Source organism: Limulus polyphemus, unplaced genomic scaffold (genome assembly GCF_000517525.1).
Source record: "Limulus polyphemus unplaced genomic scaffold, Limulus_polyphemus-2.1.2 Scaffold1587, whole genome shotgun sequence".
Classification (NCBI taxonomy): Eukaryota; Metazoa; Arthropoda; class Merostomata; order Xiphosura; family Limulidae; genus Limulus; species Limulus polyphemus.
Window position 1 is genome coordinate 223,863 of NW_013667197.1, and position 13,329 is coordinate 237,191.

The following is a 13,329-nucleotide window of genomic DNA, read 5'->3' on the forward strand; positions in this document are numbered from 1 at the left end:
TCTTGTGCAGGTCTGACACCATTGCCAAGAACAGCACAACACTTGTCGGAAGTAATATCATCAAAGTCAAATGGGCTGAATATTGTTTGGAGTTGTATAAGTGCAAACTCCAGGAACCAAACAGCAGTGGATACAGTACAAGTAGAATAAAGAATGAGCTGCCACCAATGAAGAGTAAAGTGTGGCATGCAATTAACCACCAGAGAAATGGAAAGGCACTTGGCACTTATGATTCCTAGAATGCTGTGGAAGGATGGCTAAAAGAGGGCATTGTCATCATGTGATAACTGTGCCTGAAAATTTTGGAAAAAGAACTATGGCCCAGAGACAGTTGCCAAGCTATTTTTATTGCATAACTATATAAGGGCAACTTGAAAGACCACTGCACAATTAGTCTTAATAAGTCATACCAGCAAGGTACTACTGAAGATCATTAATAGAAGAATTAATTCAAGATGAAGAAGATAACTGAACAGCAGGCAGACTTCTGCAAGGGAAGGGGAACTAGAAAAAGAGATTGATTATATCCAGAACATTATGAAAAAGTTCAAAGGATACAGAATACCACTGTATCATCCATTATGCAAATTGTTTTGACCGCATCTAGTCACAATTTATGGGAAAATGATGAAAGATATGGAATTTCCAGCTCACATTATCGACCTGATAAGCTAGCTGTATCAAATTCAAGAGTCATCTGTGCATACGAGCAAAGGAGATACTTAATTATTCAGTATAAAAAGAGATATTAGACAGGGATGTGTAATGTTTTTGTGTTAAGTTTGGAGGAAGCATGTTACTAACTTGCAGTATGAATATGCTACAACACATGTGTAGCAACAGGGAAGAGATGCTGGATCTGTTAAAAGAAGTGAGCAGATACTGGGGGACTCTTGCTGAACACCAAGACCAAGATAATGGTAAATGATAAAGACAGAAGAGATGACACACAAGTGTCTTACGGTCAACAGTTAAAATATGGAAAAATGTTCACATTTGAATATCTTGGTTTGGTAAAAAGCCAAGTGTAGATGTGCACTGCTCGGAAGGTAGTTCAAGATATGGTCAAGATCTGAAAGAGAAAGATAACTACTGCACTCAAAGTTTGACTGCTAAAAACAACTGCAGTCACTATGGTGATTTACAGTTCAGAATCATGGGCCATGAAAAAAAGTGGTCAAAAGACAGTGAGTGTAATTGCAGAGTATTGAGGGTGCTGGAATCAAGATAGAACAAACATTACTGATTTAAAAGGTGGATAAAATGGATAAGGTGTAAAATTTCTCTTAGTAATTGGTTCTAATAACTTATACACTTTTCGTATTCTTTTTGCTAACATTTACTTATGAAATTGTCAGTTAAAAGTGCTGTACATACACATACATTGTGGATCAAATGCATTCAATTTCAGCCCTTCAAAACTGTTCTTGGTTTAAAATGTTGGTGTAGCTTTGAAATAAAAAAAATCAAGTAATTTTACTTTTTATAATTAGTACCATATTTCTGCTGGATTTAAAACACTTTCAATACAAACATTTCATATAAAATCATTATCAATAAGTGATATAAGTGAGTAGAAAATTCTTACCAATTTGTTTAATTCGCCTTTCTAATGGTCCAGTGAACAAAAAATTTGAATCTTTGCATGACCTTATTTCTGTTCCCACCATCTCAGAATTTGACGCAAGAATCCTCTGACTTTCTTCTACTAAATTTACACCACCCATAGCAGCAACATCATTGAAATCATCATCTTCTTGACTACAGTAAGAAAAACCAAACATGCACCAACACTTCTGGGGTAAAAAAAAACAACAGAATATAAACAAGATATTTCAGTGGCAACAGTGAACAACATATTTTACATTAATAATGCTACTATATTAATTAGAAAACAATTCCTTCATGTAACTAAGAAATCCATAACTATCTAACACTCTATGAAACCAAAGTATTGTTTAAACTAGAGCGGAGCACATTGTTAGCCACTAGTAATATCCCCTACAAGCCCTGATTAATCATCAAATTAAAATAATAAGGTGTTTGTTGGTTTTAGTTTCTGACATGCACAGATGTCATATATGTGCACTTAAGGTGTGTAATACTTTAAAAAAATGATTACTTGGGACAGAATATCTAGTTAAAGTAACACAACATACAAAAATGAAACATGTGTACTTTAGAATAGATAATGGTTGACAAAATTTTCTACCCATCCCAAATGCACGTTTATTTTTGTTAAAACATTATGATCTTGAAAATATAATGATTTATATATAGTTTTCCACATGATTTTCCTTCTCTATTAGTGGTTGCCCTTTGTTGCCATCCTTTTATGATGCCACAACATACGAGATGAAGAATTACTAATGAAACTCAAATGTGACAATTGCTGAGCAAATAATTAGATACCACTAGATATAGTAAATTACAAATTATACAAGTAACTGTAAAGCAGTTTATGTTTTCCCAAGAAACTGAACTTTTGCAGAGACGAACAAAAGAATCTAATGGAAAGTTTAGAAGTCTTAGGAAGAAACCACCAAAAAACTGGAAACTTTTTTGTAGTTTCTTTTGAAATTCTTTTCATTCTTGAAACTATTTATGTGTTAAGTAATATTTGTTTAAAGCTACAGAAATGTTTTTCTATGAAAAGACATCAATTAAACCGAGATTTAGGAAATAAGGTATGTGATGGCAAAATATACAAATGGTTCAAACCCTTATTTATTGAGTAATATTGTTAAGTTTACTGTATTCAAAGAACACAGACAAATAGCTTTTTATTTATTGAAAAGAAAGTATAACTCTTGATCTTGACAAAGAATATTTTTAGCAAAAATCATAATACCTAGCCTCAAAAATGAAATGTTAACATCATTTTGAAATTCTATGTTTAAAGGAAGTAGTATCTTTAATGTTCTTTCACAACATAAAAAACATAAACATAAAAAATTATATAAATACTTAAAAAATGATATTTTTTTTTAAAAGAAACTTGATACATTAGATACTATTTAATAAGTTTTGGTCAAACAATTATACTGGAAAGGAAAAATAAGGGGATTTCAGTACATCTCTTTGGTCCAATAATTATGAATTGATGAGCAAATAATGGAAAACTTGTATTTGAAAAAAATGGTTTATTCTGATGTTGATACTTTGTTCTAAATAAAAATTCAAGTTACAAAGAAAAATAACAAGAAAAACTAAAACTAAGAAATGTTAAGAAGTTCTCCCATAGACAAACACTTTTTTTAGTCATATAATGACTAAAATTTGTCTATATAGAAACTAAATTTATAACATAACGATAAACTTAGCTTTATTCTTAAAAGTTATAATGTATATAATTTTACATAAACAGAAATGAAAGTATTCTATCAAGTTCAATATTTCGTATGATGACAATAAATAAAAAATATTTAAGTATTTTCAATAAATATTTAAAAAATCAATATATAAAACTGAGAGAATAACTTCACTGTCACAGTTTGTTAAGATTACAATATACAATTTCCCTACAAACTAATACTCAATAAACTGAAGAAGCTTTCCCAAAAAACTACCCATGCAATTTTGAGTTCAGTTAAATTTTTCAAACTTAAAAGCTTTTAGTCTGAAAACATCTTGAATTTTACACCATTAAGTAACTTCACTTTTTAGGAATATTTTTGAGACCAGAAAATCCATAATTATACAGTTTCTTCTCATGTTTTCATCTAAACATCAGCATACGAAAAATTTGTTTTCAAATGTTCACTGTATTTATCTGCCCCAACATTTACTGGTTCATATTTATAATCTACAATCAAGGAAGGTCTTCTACAAGCATTTATAGGTGAATAACTGACAAGGTTAACAAAACTTTATTACTTTGATTTCTCACTTTGTACTAATGGTAAATAAGTGTTCAGTGAAATACATTTTTAAAAACAAATCACAAATTACCATTATTAAAAGCCAATTCATTAAATTATAAATAGATTTTTATCATGTAGCTTTTTTGGTTAGAAATCTCAAGTCACTTCATGATTGAAAGTAGGGGTTCAACTTTTGTAATGCATGCTTAAAGTTTGAAGGTTACATTATTATCAATAGTACTGAATGGAATATTAGCCTGATAACTCCTCTAGTGGTTTTGTTCCATAATAAATATAACACCGAATTTAAAAAGAATTCCAACAACTATAAAGAGTTAACGGCAGATTATAACTTATTACTACCTCACAGCTGCTACAGCTTTCTTGTCTTTTGGCAGATTTCTCGCCTGAGAACCTGCTTTTGACTGAACAGTAGCAGTGGATAAGACAACAGGACTTCCTGATGGTTTGTTCAAGTTGGTGGACACAAGAAGGCTCTTAACTCTGGCCCCAGCATCCTACAGAAAATTATCATCATTGTTATTTCTTTTACCACTGAACTACTTATAAAAACATTTACTAGATTCCAGAAGAATCTAGCTGTATTTTTATCATAAGGAAAAAAAATCTTTATCCTGAGCTTCAGCATCTTCATCAACAACCTAAGAAAATCTTTTATACTTAATAGGAACAGAACTCAAATTTAAGCCAGAGTTGTAAAATATTCCAATTACACATTAGCATTGTCATTCAAACAAAACCTTCATAAAAGTTGCCACAGAATGAAATTTAATAACTTTTAACAGTCCATTCTATTAAAAAGAAGAAATCTTTCAGTCTGTTTACTAGCTTAATTTTCACAATTCTAGAGTTGCAGTGGGAACAAAATCATAATGTAGTAATAGATGTAGAAGAAATTTGATCAAGATCAAAATTATTTTCCATATAATATCAACAGACTAAGCATAATAACTTTAGCTAACATGTAACACCTAAGATATACAAGAAAGATAGAGAAAAACAACAACTTACTGTTGAAAGTCTTTTCTGAATTATACCAGCTGGTTGAGTCAACTGTGTACTAAGTGGCCCCTGGGTCACAACCCTTATTTGTGCTGAAGGCTGGTTCACAAGAGTCTTGTTCATGACCTTTCAATATTCCATGAACAGACATACAATAACACAGTATTCCAACATCTACTAATACACACTTAGGATTTTAAATGTTTACATCAGTCTTCTTACATTTACTTAAAAAGTAGAAAAAAGCTAGCATAGACATAAACTATCTTAATATTTCATTTTAACTCTCACGAAGTAAGAAAAATCCAACAGTTATTTATTTTCCTACTTGATTTCGTGCAATGGTTGCAGTTGTTGATGGAAGAATAAATGCTGTGGCCGGAGGAGGACGAATTCCATCAATGCTTGACTCTCCTGTCATCAAGGAATGACGAAGATGAGGAAGGCTTTTCTGTAGACAGTTACAGAAACAAAAAAACTCTAATTACAAAAATGCTGCTTTAAATATTTTATCACCATCGGAATAAGTTTCTTTGATTTCATGCAAACCAACATAAGAGTGATCTGCATTAAAAATCCCTAATTTTGAAGTGATAGACTAGAGGGGAAGGCAGATATTCAACACATACAAAGTTCAGGTTACTCTTGTCAGACAGTATGTTTTTTTTCTCTTTTCTTTTTTTTTTTTTGGTTAACAGGGCCATGCTCAGAAACCAAATTAAGGATTCTATCTATGCTGCAATACTTCATCCCACAATGGTCATTTAATGCAAAACTGTGAATATATTATGCAAAAAAATCCACATGTACACAAAAAATTATCACTGTTCATATTGTTTATACATTTTTTTGTCTTATCTCTTGACAAAGTTTTGAATGCTGGCACATTCCCCAGAGATGACAGACCTCTCAACAAGTATGAAATGAAAGCTTTAGATGTAGTGCCATTTTCAGAGCAATGCCAATGACTCACTCAGAAAATGATCAAGACCATGCTCCAGTAGGCTCAAAGATTGTCATGAATTCAAATAGTGGTATAAATAACAGTGGAGTCTATGCAAATAGAAAAGGTCTCTAAGAAAAACAGACAGTATAGCATCAAATAGATTGAAACTGCAAGCCAGACAAAAGATGACAAATTTGATAGCTATTCCTAAATCTAATAAGGGTAAACTTCTGCCTTAAACATACTAAATGTTTGGATACCCATGCATTCAAGGTATTCATGTGACCTCTAACTCAAATTAGAGCTCCAAAGTTGTAATTCCTAACCCTAAAAAATCAATGGAAACTGAAGTAGTTAAACCTTCTCTGACTTGTTACCTTTTGTGTAGGTTTGTGTGATATGTCAACATTTAACCTTTCTTTAGTATCAATGAAACAATCACTAAAATGTAGAGGTTTGTAAATTTCTTTACATACTAAAACCTTTTTTTTTTGCTCAAATACCTCTAACATATTACATTTCATAATCTACATTGTCAAAAATAATAGCAGTTTCAAAACTCCAATTATATCTAAAAGAACATAAAATAACTCTGCACTGTTTAAAAATTGTACAAGCTTCAGTTTACAATGTAAATGACAAGCATATCTATGCATTTACCTAGTAGTTATATTATGTCACTATTTGTCCTCTTTATAAGTACATCATATACAATGCTTTTAAAATGTGCTTTCTACATGAAACTTATTATGACTGGCATCTCAATCAAATGATTACATTAACAGAATTATGGTTATGGTAGTCATTACAATGTTAAGCCAAGTCAGGTAGGATTAGAGATGGACAAGTAGTGGAATTTGGTGATTATTTACTTTCAACTAATTGATTATTCTCAGACTTGGATAGTTGGAATTAAAAATATTGATAATTGGAAACATTAATTTCTATTAGTTGATTATTTTTGTGAGTTATGACATTAACTGGTTATGCTGAATAACCTGGAATCAGTCAAACATAATTATGAGAATCATATTACCAATATTTTGATTATTTGAATACTTAGAATATATGATTAAGTAATAATCAGAAACACTAATTTTGATAAGTTGATTATTTTACATGTCAATAATCAATGTAACTGATATCATAGGTAATGTATAAATGAGCTAATTGTCCAGCTACACATAGGATACATTATGGCAATGGAAACCCAAAATTAATGCTTTTGTTTGTTTGTAGTTAACCACAAAGCTACACATTGGGCTATCTGTGCTATGCCTACCACAAGTATTGCTCCTAAAGAAGAAAGTTCCACCTTTCGAAAGCGCTCGGGTTATAGGATCTTTATTCATTTCTAACAAGTATTGAAACCCGATCGATAGCCAAATTAATGCAATGTTGTATAGTAATAAATGTAATTTGAATACAGTATCATTTTTTATGTATGTATATATTATAGTAATTAATATAAATCATTTTTTTCTATATCTATTCTGAAAATTTATAATAAAAAAAAGCAAGGTAACAGATTTTTCCTAATATGGATACATGTGAAACTTTAATTACTTAAGATAGATATGAACCTCAAAATGAGCAGAGCTTTACAATAAAAATATTGATTTCTTATCTATGTGATCAAACATCAAGTAGTGTAGTTTCTTTTTTAAACTTTTCTTTTTACTGAAAACAAAATCTGAATTCAGAACTAGTTTCATTCATCTTTTGAAACACAGTATGAATTCAGAACTAGTTTCATACATCTTCTGAAACACAGTCTGAATTCAGAACTAGTTTCATACATCTTTTGAAACAGCCTGAATTCAGAAATAATTTCATGCATCTTTTGAAACAGTCTGAATTCAGAACTAATTTCATGCATCTTGAAACAGTCTGAATTCAAAACTAGTTTCATACATCTTTCAAAACAGTCTGAATTCATAACTAGTTTCATTCATCTTTCGATACACAGTCTGAATTCAGAAATAGTTTCATACATCTTTTGAAATACAAAGTTTGAATTCAGAAATAGTTTCATACATCTTTTGAAACACAACTCTGAATATATTATAAAAATATATCATGTTTCAAAAAAGTTTTTTTTTTTTTCAATTTGCTATAGGTACTTCTTTCACATAAAATATAATAATGTGAAAAGTTACAACAATTTGTATTTACATTATAGTTCAATATGTCTTGGGTGTTAATGTTATTACATTTTTTTAAATTAGAAAATCATCACAAATTACTCTTCATAAAAAAGGAACGTCTCAAAAGATTTATTTTCTACATATTTTCTGCGTGAAGATAAGTACAATACATCAATAAACACTTTTACAAGCATACAGATTACAATCAAATTCAAATAAAAATATTTAAAAACAATGATCTTAGAAGTATACTTACAAATATTACAAAAGGTGCTAGTAAACTTAAGACTTTTGAGAAAGAAAACATAACTCAAGATGGAAACTAATTAGTTGTTTCAATATAAATAATACTTCTTTTCTATAAGTTGCAATGTTTTAATATAGCTTTGTTGCATATACAAAACATCTGGTAAGTTTCAAAATAGTTGTTTGATTATTTTACAGTTGTTGTGTCATACGGGAGGGATATACAATATTGTTACAACTAACAGTTTATTATAAAGACCTCAACAAGAAATACAGGTTGTTCAAGTTTTATCGAATGATGAATCCAATAATATTCTGCTACATAACAGTCCAAATGAAAGATAAAAAACTGTTTTATTGTAATTGCTGAATGCTTTATGTTATATAACTGTGTTATTATATATAACCTTACATATATTTTGTTAAAACATCTTATAGGTATTATGATCACCGAGATTATATGTTTAAATTTTCATTCTTTAACATAATGTTTTTTATACACACACAAAATTTGATCGAGTGATATTCTGTCTTGTACAGGACATGAAACAATACTGGCCAGTTATTAACAAGAACACCAAATGCACACTCACTTATATTTGACTCACAGGATCAACAACTCCTGCAAAGGCTATTGCAGGAGTTATTGATAACAGATTTTGTGAGAATAATTTAACTGAAAGAAAACAGATAAAAACAAAATAACCTTTCTTTGTTGTACAAAGATAAAACATTGTTATTATAAATGTACAATAAAACTTTACGTTTCAGTTATGTATCTTGCGAAGTATGTTCATGCCAAATAATAATACAAATGAAAGTATTCTAGCACATACTACACACTTCTAACTAGCTACGTCTATAGAAAATACAGTATTGTTAGATAATTTTTTAACAGAAATACCAAACTATTAAAATTAACTAGTTACCTTAGCTCATGTTTGAAGTATTTATAATAAGAAAGGGTGAGATTTAGGAGCTAATTAAGTTAAATCAAAATTAAATTAGCTCACGTTTCTAATATTTATAATAAGAAAGGATGAGTTTTATGAGATAATTAAATCAATGCTCTGCATGACTGGGATCCTAAAACAATCTACAATTATATCATTTCTGTTTTCCTCTAATAACTGTTTCTTCTATTCATACATCCTCAACAAGTAGTATTCTTTGATAAGATGTTTATGCAGAGTATTCATGATCATTACATCAGAATGGTTTGTAACTATCTGTTGTAGAAGTGTAGAGGATGACATTTCAAAAGACATTCAAAACACTGTCCTCTACACTTGTATTTTTACTACAACAGGCAGTTGCTTCCCATTCCCGTGTGCTCATCAAGTAGAAGTGAGCTTTTCATAACAAAAACATGACATGCCTTGGCCTGTGGTTTCAACTAATGGATCAAAAATTAGCTTATTTCATAATGTTTTTATTCCGGAAAATCCAGCTCAAGATCATTAAAACTTTTTATAAGTGTATTCCTCTAATTCATGTTCAAAACATCAGTTTGTTTACATAATGTAATTGTTCTGGTAACAGGACAACACGTATACATAAATATTTTACTGGTAAGACTTCTTTTTTCAGGAAGGACAAGGTTTGAACAGGCTAAAGGAAAAACAATTCCAGGACCAAAATGTCATTTTCGAGGACGTAATTTACTGGTTTTAACAGAACAGGAAATTCAGCAAAATCAGATAACATTTATATAAAATTGCAGCAATAGCTGTACAAAACATTTCAGCAATAACACACAGTGAAATGCAAAACAATAGACTGTAAAACAGGCCATGAAAAGAAATTCTTGATGACCACAAATTATTGAACAAAGTACTAACAAATTCATCATTTACAGGTCCCTAGGTATATTTGAACTTATCCCAACTTCAATTTAATAACGAGTGATAGTCTCGAGTATTTCTCCACAATACAGTGCTTTAGTCAAACCTAAAAACTCATCTAATATATAACCGAACCAAATAATATTTATTGAACATATTATTTCAATCTGCCTAGAGGAGAACAAGTCAAGTTTTACCTGATTGGCTGCTGATTCACCGCATGCTACCATGCTAACAAAGCAAATATTCCCACTCATATTGTTACACAGAACACTCTCATAATGTTGCACACATTAAGAATCTTTTATATCTTATAATTCCACACACAATTACTTTGCATTATTTATAAAAAAAATTCAGTTTCCTGTTGCAATCCCACCTAGAAATACAGACATTTTCAGAGAATTCAAAACCTTTTGGTTCAATAAAACCTTTATATTTCAACATGGTGGTCAGCCTTTCAGTTTTCTTGTACAATAACCCACATACCCATGTTTAAACAATGTATAAAACAATAATTGTTCTGAATAATTCTATTTGTTGTCACAGATGCTGTCATGTGTATCAGGTACCATGGGGTGTGATAATTACAAATAAAATCATAATCCAGTTTTTAATAATTTTCATTCATTTCAGACATGAAAAGAAAATAAGAACAAATAAGACAAATATTAATAACATACATCACAACACTGTATTTATAGTCCTGATTGTCTCTTAAGAGCAGAAAAGCCTTGACATATTTAGTAATGGGGCACAAAATGTCACTAAAAATATCCTAGCCTGGACCAATCACTACAGTGATGGATGATCAAATCGTATAAACTGACAGACTGTCTTTAATGGTAAATATGAGACTATTTCATGCACAGTGATTAGAAGATTTATGACACTCATTGTATTAAATTATTTGCATTTAGATTTGTCTTTCTCTCTCTCTCTCTCACTTTTTAATTAAAAACTCTTAGGAATCTTACTCTTTTTAATTGTAAAATTTTACGAATAACTGATGAAGTACTTAGGCTAAAAACATCATATATTATTCTTGAGTGCTGAAGATGGAATTAGGAAAATTTTGAAACATTCTTCATCCTATCAACAATTTTTGGATTTTAGATTTTTTACCAAATGAATATTGAGCTAATTTTATACTAACACTACAACTCTTAACTATAATCACATGACACCTGTTCCCATGCAGACAGAAGTACATAGTTCAAAGCCCGTTACTGATTCAATGTTGCCAAGTAAGCATATTTCTCACTTTATGATCACATTTTATAGACATAAATTTTAATGAAACTGAGATAAACACAATGGCATGGCTTGTATTCAATGAAAATGGGAAATGAGCAAGTGATGGAATTAGGCTTTCAAGGAATTTTCCATAATATCTTGATAAAAACAAGGATTTCCAATGCTGAAAAATTTGTTTACAAAATTTCATGACTTTCCAGACATTTCATTGCATGTGCAAACCCTGAAAGGACTTCTTTAACCCTTTCACAATGAGTAGGTCAAAGTGCACGTCACAACCTTTTGCAGACTTACACTTAAAATTTAAATAAACTACTTAATTATCAATGTATATGAATAAACTTGGCATCAGAATGTAGTCTGTTTCTTTGTAATTAAGCACAGAGCTACACAATGGGCTATCTGTGCTCTGCCCACCATGGGTATCAAAGCCCGGATTCTAGCGTTGTAAGTCGGCAGACATACTGCTGTGCCACTGGGGGGACTAGAATGTAGTTAACAAATCAAATTTTAATATAAAAGTTTTAAGTTCTTAATTTTATAGTATGAGAATTGTGACATTTGTTTTCTAGGTTTTCCCTCTTCTCTAATGTATTTACCACCCCTGCAAGAAGTACAGAATTTAATGCAAGTTACTCATTATAATTTAGATATTACTAACAAAAAGTATAATTTTTTATAGCCTTCAAACATCTTTAGTTACAGCCATAAAATAGAATTTCAGACCCCTCTTGCCTCACCCATTCATCACATCCCCTTTTTCAGAAATTGCCAATAGTTCTCTCTCTGACATTTTGTACTATATTATTTATAACTAATAGAAAGCCAAAGTTTTAATCTCTTCAATGACATATTATATTACATTCTTGTCTGCACAGGGCATAGTCTATTTCATCATTCAGTTTCAAGATCATTCTCATGTGAATCATATCAACGAGATTAGCTGAATTTTTAGGCTCTTATTGCACAGTTAGAAAGCCAGGAAAAGTGGTTACAAGGTTAGTCAAATCAACTGAGACCATGTAGAGTTATGGTATAGAAAAGAACAAACAATATATAGTTTTTCTGAAAACAAAACGTTTGATATTTATTTAGGAGGTTTTAGAGATTATGCAAATGAAATTAGAAAGTTTTCACATGAAGAAAAATATTTGTAAGTATAACATGAAAATCACTTTGCACTCAAGAGCAGTCAACACTCTGATTCCATATATTTACAGACAAATTTTTAGTAAAAACACTTAATTAAAAAGTTAACATTTTCCTTAACCCTATCACCCTGGGTACCCTTTACTACCCATGACACAAGGTTTTTAGTGTCTTACATTCAAATTTTATTAAACTACTTTTTGTTTATGTTATACCAATTAGAATAGCATAAAATCTCAGCTAATAATCCATTAATAATAGTAGTATATAAGTTTTAAGTTCCTAATTCTAAAAGGAAATATTTTTAAAAATCCTGAATTTCCACTAATGTGACCCATATGACACATTTTGTCTTAGCATGTCATCATCCCTATTTTATCCATCACCCCTCGAAAATGTATAAAATTAAACGTAAAATATTCTCTATAAAATTGTTATTGCTCAAACATACCATAATTTTTATAGCCTTCAATTTTGTTTAATCTCAGAGCTATCAAATAAAGAATTAGACCCCTCCTGCCACATTCTCTTTTCACAATTTGTTGATAGCTCTCTCTTACATTTCATTATATATCACCTATAACCAACAGAAAGTCAAGGTTTTCATCTATCAAATGACGTATTGTATAACATTGTATTGTGACAGAATATTGTCAATTTCACTCACAGTTCAAGATTTGTTCCAGTGGGAAAGTTAATGACTAGCTTGGATGAATTTGTAACGGCTCTTGTTGCATAGTTAGAAAGCCAGGAAAATTTTGATAGGCAATTTGTCTACTTTTTGCATGTTATTAATCTATATTCTTTGGTGCATTATTTAATTACATAAAAATTGTTAAGTGCATTACTATAAT

The 13,329-nt window shown here is 30.3% G+C and overlaps 1 protein-coding gene across 2 annotated transcripts in view; it reads right to left on the reverse strand.

Annotated features, from left to right (window-relative positions):
- The window catches only part of LOC106464205 (transcription initiation factor TFIID subunit 4-like), a 64,335-nt gene that overhangs the window by 27,988 nt on the left and 23,018 nt on the right, over positions 1–13,329 (reverse strand). For both annotated transcript variants that reach the window (XM_022391909.1, XM_013924334.2), the window contains exons 8-11: positions 5,215–5,337; positions 4,896–5,012; positions 4,227–4,381; positions 1,589–1,761 (exon numbers count right to left, since the gene is read on the reverse strand). In XM_022391909.1, coding sequence (XP_022247617.1) covers positions 1,589–1,761; positions 4,227–4,381; positions 4,896–5,012; positions 5,215–5,337 — 568 coding nt within the window. The remainder of the gene's footprint in view (positions 1–1,588; positions 1,762–4,226; positions 4,382–4,895; positions 5,013–5,214; positions 5,338–13,329) is intronic.